The sequence below is a fragment of the Salvia splendens genome, unplaced genomic scaffold (genome assembly GCF_004379255.2).
Source record: "Salvia splendens isolate huo1 unplaced genomic scaffold, SspV2 ctg521, whole genome shotgun sequence".
In the NCBI taxonomy this organism is placed as follows: Eukaryota; Viridiplantae; Streptophyta; class Magnoliopsida; order Lamiales; family Lamiaceae; genus Salvia; species Salvia splendens.
In genome coordinates this window covers 33,062-41,048 of record NW_024599177.1, presented here as the reverse complement: position 1 = coordinate 41,048, position 7,987 = coordinate 33,062, and the positions used below count along the sequence as shown (strand labels likewise).

The 7,987-nt window shown below is 37.2% G+C and overlaps 1 protein-coding gene and 1 pseudogene across 1 annotated transcript; one reads left to right on the top strand and one right to left on the bottom strand.

The window, feature by feature from the left end:
• The first annotated feature begins 689 nt into the window (after positions 1-689).
• LOC121790457 lies at positions 690-5,208 on the top strand (annotated as a pseudogene).
• Positions 5,209-6,236: 1,028 nt separating this feature from the next.
• On the bottom strand, positions 6,237-7,293 carry LOC121790462 (GDSL esterase/lipase At2g40250-like). The gene is made up of 3 exons (XM_042188669.1): positions 6,792-7,293; positions 6,399-6,711; positions 6,237-6,304 (listed from the first exon to the last, which is right to left on the bottom strand). Exons 1-3 carry the CDS (start codon positions 7,161-7,163, stop codon positions 6,237-6,239), a joined length of 753 nt encoding a protein of 250 aa, XP_042044603.1. The 5' UTR covers positions 7,164-7,293.
• Positions 7,294-7,987: the final 694 nt, after the last annotated feature.

The window sequence follows — 7,987 nt, the reverse complement described above, 5'->3', positions numbered from 1 at the left end:
CATTTTTTATTTTCACCGAGCCCCAAAATAATTAAATCTCAAATTTGAATGTACTATATCTATCAAACACCATAACCTCTTTTAGTGTCTCACCACAACTGTCATTTATAAGAATATTAAAAGTGTCTTTTTGCATCTTATCCGTTACATAATTTCAATACCAATCAACGAAAGAGATATTAACAAGTGATGCAATTTTGATCAAAACCACACAATTTTCATACAATTATATTGTTGGCATATAACTTGAAAATGACCCTTGACTAAAACGAATCCTTTTAGCTACTAATCTCCAAAAATAAATGAATGCAACTATATTATATAATTGGTCCATATAATCCAAATAATTTTCATGACAAACTGAATTAGTAATTTTCTAATTAAATGTGCATCTTAATTAACGTGACCTTCAATTTTGTTCCTTCCTCACTTAGGTTGAAAAATCTCACAATTTCTCACTAAAACTCATGAATTCAAGTAGTTAAAAGCATATTTGAAAAGTATTCTTGATTTCACAATCCGCTAATTTTGATAATGTAATTTAACATCATTACTATTTTCCATTGATTTGATGAATGGCTTTAAATATGTGAATATTATTAATATTAAAATGAATAGTTTTTGAAGTCAATGCACCAATTAATTCAAAAACATTACGTAATTACTTCTCTCTCAAACCCCAAAATATCTGTTGCAGAGACCCACCAAGCAACAGGGAAACGACTCTTCTCGCTCAAAATCCTAAAAATCGCACACACCCATGCGTATGTGTGTGTGAAGAAAACGCACTCGAGAGGAAGGGAAAGAGGGCGGCAGGGTGAGCTAATGGACCCTGTGGTTTTGGACAGGATAATTGACAAACTAATTGAAGTCCGATCCTCGAAGCCGGGCAAATTAGTGCAGCTCTCGGAGTCTGAGATTAAGCAGCTTTGTGCTGCGTCGCGTGAAATCTTCATTAGTCAGCCCAATCTTCTCGAACTCGAAGCACCTATCAAGATTTGTGGTAATTTTTTTCGCTTTCTTTAGGATTAAGTTTTTGATTTGATGATTTTTGGGGATTTTGCTTGTTTTTGTGTGTGAAGTTTTCCGCTTTTGTTCTAAAAGCTTTAGAAAAACCTAAATTGTTTTCATTGTCTTTTCCTGGATATTCAAGTCTATGATTGCTGTTAAGCTTCTCAACTGTTATGCAATTTTAATTCAAAACTTAGTTTAGCAGAATACTGTTGAGATTTTCTCTATTATTCACGTGATATTGTTGATCAGACTGGAAAAGTTCTACGCGAAGGTTGTATTTGCTCTAGCTGTATGTAGTTGAAGTTCCTTGTATTAGTTTAGTTGGATCGGTTGGGGATGTTGGCCTTTGTCTATCATTTTGGTGAATGAAAGGCTAGGCAATGGCACCATGCGATATTTAGCTTCGATCTAGTCTAAGTGAAACTTTTCATACCTAGTGTAGTGACGAAGATAATTTCCTTTTCTGTTAATTGTGTTTCACTGGTAACTCATAGTAACATGCATGTACTCCTGTTTTGGAATCTTTTCTTTGTATTTTTTGTGTAATTGTTTTAGGTTTGTTGTCTTTGCCGATGTTTTTATACAGGCAGAGCTAAAATTTCAATATTTTGTACGTCCTCGATTAATTTATGCTTCAACTTCATGCCCAGAGCTTTAAAAGTAGCACAAACACCGGTTCAGATGAAGTAAAATATGTGTTCTAAAGTTATTTCCAATATTAAGACAATTGGTATTGTCAGTTGTCATAATAATGAAATGGTTTTAAGTGCATGTTTGTAGTCTTCAATGAAATGCTTTAAGCAGGAATCAGGATCAAGTTTGTATTCTTCAATGAAATGCTTTTGAGTGTCATGTTGGAAAGTGGAAACTAAATATCAACAGGGTCTTGTTACATGACAAACTACCCCACAAAGTGAATAAGGAAGCTTTAGTAATATCCTGCCTGTAGTCACTAACCAAGATACCTCCAACTCTTGATAGGAAAATATAATTGACGCTGAGAAAGTTATCATGAGCACAAAATTAGTTCTATCATGCTTTAGAGTTGAACAGTGATTAGTGAAGAGTTGCAATCATACTTGTCATAGATATTATACTAACTTAATAAAAATAAAGAAAGAACATCTAAGATACTGAGTCCGTGTGCTGTAAATGGAACAGGAGGCAGCTTTTGAGATCCCATCTTCCCATATTGAATGGTTATATGACTTTTCACCCTGGTTTCTGTGTCGTGTTGTTTGACGAGGGAAAAGGAAGGGCTTGATGACCCAAAACAGTGTCTCATTTGGAAACAAGAAGAGGGCCGGTGGTTTGGTTGTATGTGAAGTTTATGCCTTTGTAGTTAGCTTACTTTCCAATTTCGTACTGCTAAAGTTGTCTGTTCATAAACTTAATACATTTACTGAATATTTTTGTTTCACTAGCTTTTTGTAACGTTTGCTCAATTATAAGTGATTAGTTAATCAATTTCTCTTAGTAGCGTCATGATGAACGATCGTTTTATTTAATCATTGAAAACAATCAATCATGTCTCTAGCAGTGCTGTGTGATGAATTTTGTTAAACAAACCAGTAGTAATTCCGTTCTTATTTCAGGTGACATCCATGGGCAATATAGCGATCTTTTAAGGCTTTTCGAGTATGGGGGTTTTCCTCCAAAATCCAATTACCTATTTTTGGTGACTATGTAGATCGTGGGAAACAGAGTTTAGAGACGATATGCTTATGCTTGCATACAAAATCAAGTACCCCGAGAACTTTTTCCTTCTTAGAGGGAACCATGAATGTGCTTCTATAAATAGGATATATGGATTTTATGATGAATGCAAGCGCAGATTCAATGTGAAATTGTGGAAAGCCTTCACTGACTGCTTCAATTGGCTTCCTGTTGCTGCACTAGTCGATGACAGGATACTATGCATGCATGGGGGCCTTTCTCCAGAACTGAATAACCTGGATCAGATTAGGAGTTTGCCTCGCCCGACTGCTATACCGGACACTGGTTTGCTCTGTGATGTTTATGGTCAGACCCTGGTAAAGATGTTAAAGGATGGGGAATGAATGATAGGGGGATTTCATTTACATTTGGCGCTGATACAGTCTCAGAGTTCCTGGCAAAACATGATTTGACCTTGTCTGTCGTGCTCATCAGGTAAATCGATCTTTGCTCTGTTCCTGGGTTAAGACTGTTTTCCTAACCTCTGTCTCATTTCAGGTTGTGGAGGATGGTTATGAGTTTTTTGCAGATAGGCAACTTGTAACAGTTTTCTCAGCTCCAAACTACTGCGGTGAATTTGATAATGCTGGTGCAATGATGAGCGTTGACGAAAACTTAATGTGCTCTTTTCAAATTCTGAAGCCAGCCGAGAGGAAAAACAAGTTCATGATGTCCACTAAAATGTGATGCTTCACCACATCCTAATTTTCAAGGTCAGCTCAAATTATTGCTCATGTCTCTGTCAATTTTCTTGAATTGGGACTGCTTACATGCAGTTTATTGGAGGTCCTTAAAGCTATTTCATAATCAATACTACTAGATATATAAAAACCACGTTAAAAGGAAAGGCAAAAGCCTAAAGGAATGAAGTCAGTTCTGATAAGTAAAGTAATCAAAGTTCTCCTGTGTTCTTGCTTAGCAGTAGACTTTCCAGAACAAGACATTACATTTTATCCCTTCATTTGCCTACTTTCAATTACTGTGTGGTGAACTTCCCTCCTAACATCACAAGATATCCTGTGGTCGGACATCCGTGCATGTGCCATTCATCCTCATAATGAAACACCTATCATCTCATACAAGATATCCTGCTGTTTAATATCAGTGTTTAGTGCTTACTGCCCATGTCATCCATATCATTAGAATGCTTGTGCAGATGAGAAACCCAAAATCAGCGCTTGATTTGAAATCAGATCTCAAAACATCTAAACTGGCATGAGCTATGGCTTGCGGCATAAGCCTATGGCAATATCCTGATATATATGTTTCATATCATGGTTTTATACAAGTGCATTACTTTTTTACTGTGGTGCTTAATATGTTGATCTAATATTCTAGTTAAAACTTAAAAAGAATGAATATATGGCTCACGGCTAACCTACCATTTACTTTGGTGGATTGATTGATTTTGAACTTGTTTGACCATCTTATTCTTCGAATACTCAATCCTATTATTTATCTAAGTAATCCTCTCACTCAAGGTAAACACTCCCTAGATACTAGTAGATAGTTAAAATGTTATAGACTATCATTGTGAACTAAGATGTATTAGAATTTCGGGATATCCCAAGGCCCTTAATAATCTCTGTCGTCGAGCTAGTTTTGCTCGATTCTATCATTCGTATGGGATTGACTTTTTTTCCACCCTAGAGTAAACTTGATAAAAAAATGTGGAGACCACTAAAATGTGGGAAAATTTGGCCATTTTTTTGTATCCCTCACTTAATTTATGGTAAATTTGCAACCAAAGAGAATGCACCCATAAGCTAACTGTTTGATACTTTTATCTGTATGGATACCCATTTTGAGAGAGGTTCCTATATAAACTTCAAACTTTTTGAGTAATTTATTTGGTTCCTTGTACTTGTTGAAACTCTAATTTATGAGACTATGCTACACTGTTGAGGCCACTAAACATATCAATAAAGTCCCTTTGCATCCTATTTCGGTAATTCAATCAGCTAGCTAAGTTTTGTACAACGCCACTGACTGTAGAATTTTATAATTAGAGTTCGTTTTCAAGCGATATGCATTTAACATAAAGACTGGCTTGTGATCACTTCAAACGTAAAAATAAATGATTGATTCGTAATCCCATGATCTACTAACTATGCACTGCCTTCCATATCTTATTGCTGCAGGTACTAGTCTTCAGTTAGTAGAAGTCGCAGCTGCACCTGGCTCGATCTCCCCCAAGAGCGTTGAATAAGAACCGTGCTTAAGCTTTTTTTGTTTTTTATTTCCTATCTCAAACTATAGTACACTTGAGAAGGAGTTTTTATTAGCGCGTCTTCAGGGGTGATAAGAAGTAGATAAAGATTGTTTCAAACTCATGTTAGCAAACCACGGGCGCCATAATGGGCCAATTTATTTGGAAAAGGTTGGCATATTTGTCTAGAAATGAGCTTTACTTGCAATGCCTCCATGAATTGAACTATGTTTTCACTAGTTTAATGGTAGAGATGATTATGTGTACTACCCCCCTTTTGTCTGTTGATAAATTTGGTTGATGTTAGTTGCTTCTTTTCTTTGTTTGGAGTTTGGGGGTAGGGAAGTTGGATATTGGTAGGGCTGGCAATTTTCGACACAACACGATAATCTGACACGAATCCGCACGAAATTATTGGGTTGGGGTCAAGTCTTATTGGATCCGTGTCCTTATCGGGTTGACCCATTAAGAACCCGATAATTTCGGGTTGGGTTCGGGTCGGATGCGGGTCGGATACGGGTAACCCATTAAGAAATAATATTATTTTTTTATTATTATTTAAAAATATATATATACTTTATTTTTTAATTTCTTATAAATTAGGTTAAATAGTATAAAACGAATTTTAATTGTATAAATTAGGTTAAAAATTAAGGTTTAATCGTGTAATATTAGGTTTTAATCGTGTAATATCAGGTTCGGGTTGTTATCGTGTCGTGTCAACCCATATTATATTGTGTCGATAACGGGTTCGTATCGGGTGCGGGTCGTGTTCGGATTTGAAGGTAGCAGGTCGGGTTCGTGTTCGGATTTATAGTTTCCTTAACAGGTCGGGTTCAGGTTAGGCCTTATTGGGTTGTGTCATTATCAGGTTGACCCGATAACGACCCAATCCGCACGATTTGCCAGCCCTAGATATTGGTATGAAAATTCGACTAAACTTTAAAATTGGGAAAAAGTGGCAAATCTCAAAGATAAATTTATGAGTATTGTTATACAAATTATGACAGTGGGAAAATGGAATCATTCCCGAAGATAAACAGTACTACAAAATAAATAGACAAACAAAGAATGAAGCTAACTAGCTTGAACAAATTAATCAAAAAGAGTAACCAAGAATGATTATTATTATTATCTAATAGCTAGCTATCATTATTTAATTCTCAAACAGAGCTAGGGAATAGACGACGAAGTGGTCTGGCTCTGAAATTATTTGTAAGAGCTTTGTAAGCAGCTTCTGATGGATTAATTGAATCCCAAAACACATACTCCGAATGAACATTACAAACAACTGAGGCTACATTGCAAAGTGGCCCAACTCCACCGAACCACTTCCACAACATCCCTCTAGTGTAGACTTGAACCCTAAATCACAAAATTATAAACACATACATAATATTAATTAGATGATAGTATTATATATGTTATGCAAAGTAGTAGGTAATTATATATAGCTCACCAAATTGATTAGGCTTGTCAATCATCTCCATCATAGGGTTGAAGATATCCATATAAACAGCCTTGAGCTTTGGCATTGCTACCATCAACCTCCTCACTCGAACTTGGAGCTTCGCGTTGTACTCTGTTGCGTCCTTGTTGTGCTTCGCTTTGCACTCCCGCCTTAAAAGGTCACCGGTCAAATTTGCATTCTTCTGCGACGCCGCTGACGGCGATAGCGACGACTGCGAAAAGACAGTGGTGTCCATAGGTAGACACCCTAGCGGCGGAAGTCCAATGATAGCTAAATATTTGGCACCGGCCTTGTACAATTTCTGCATAAACCCTAATTAGTTTTTCATTTATGAGAAGAGCAATGAATGACCGGCGAAGAATATAATATTATAACACGCACTTTAACCAAAGTGTCTAGGTTATTGAGCATCATGTCATGGTAGGCAGGTAGGGAGTACTTAGCCCTAGTGGTTGGCAACAAATAGTAATTATCAATCATGTCACTTGACCCTGCTGATATAATAAACAACGAATTCCCAACCGTGGCCGTTGCCCTTGGAAGCCCAAATCTCTCTTCCATTTTCACAAACGCCCTTTCGAAATTTCTGAACTGTTTGTCCAAGTTGAGGACGCCGACCTCGGCCGCGGTCACGTCGTGGTAGCCCGAGCAGGCGGACGCGAAGCTGACGCCGGTGAGGAGGCCGTAGACGTCGACCGTGGAGTCGGCGTAGGCCGGCAATACGTCCTTGATGCGGAAAGCGGAGACGAGCATGTCCCCGGGGAGCTTCCCGTTGGTGAACCTTCCGGTGGGGTTTCGCCCCGGGAAGTCGAGCCCGTAGGGTTTGTGATTGGCGCGGCAGACGGTGGGGAGCTTGTTGTTGTTGCCGGGGTCGAGAAGGGAGTCGCCGAATGCGTATATGGCGCTTGGCCGGCCCGCAGCAGCGGCGGCCGGAATGACTTTGATGGATATGAAAGGAGGAGGAAGAGTAGAGGGAGATGGCTATTTTTCTCCATTTTGTTTTGGCAGGTACTATTAGTTAACTGATTAACTCACACTAATGTTAAACATAAACAAACTATGAAATGCCACAAATTTATACACAACAAACAAGAAGGCAGGAGAGAGAGTTTGGATGCTTGTCAAAGGAGGAAGACCAATTCAATGTTTGAGTATAACATAAATCGGATCCAAAAATGGGGACAGTTATTAGTTATTACATTACACACGATTAGTAATGCAATAAAAGTGGATCCATTGCTTTTGTAGGCCACAACTTTATATTGGTTGATTTATGTGAGATTCAAAAGATATTAATTATATCAAAGTTCTCTTTTAATTGATCGTCTGGATAGTATGAATTGATTAATGAAAGTAATAATTTTAAAATATAGATAATAGTATTGATCGATAGATATGCACAGTAATAATTAATTTAAACAACAATAAATTTGTATTACAAAATATCAACACAATAATAAAGTAGGAGTACCTCTTTAATGTGCAAATTATAAGCAATTTTTATATTAATTCATCCACTATTATGATCTCGTATTTCATAGTACAAAGAAAAACAACACAAATAGTTTTTAAGAAAC

Coding starts and splice junctions, on each gene's coding strand:
- LOC121790462 (XM_042188669.1), bottom strand. CDS start 7,163: ATGCTCGTCTCCGCTTTCCGCATCAAGGACGTATTGCCGGCCTACGCC. Junction 6,712..6,791: donor ACCTAGACACTTTGGTTAAA/GTGCGTGTTATA, acceptor GGGTTTATGCAG/AAATTGTACAAGGCCGGTGC. Junction 6,305..6,398: donor TGACAAGCCTAATCAATTTG/GTGAGCTATATA, acceptor TTTGTGATTTAG/GGTTCAAGTCTACACTAGAG.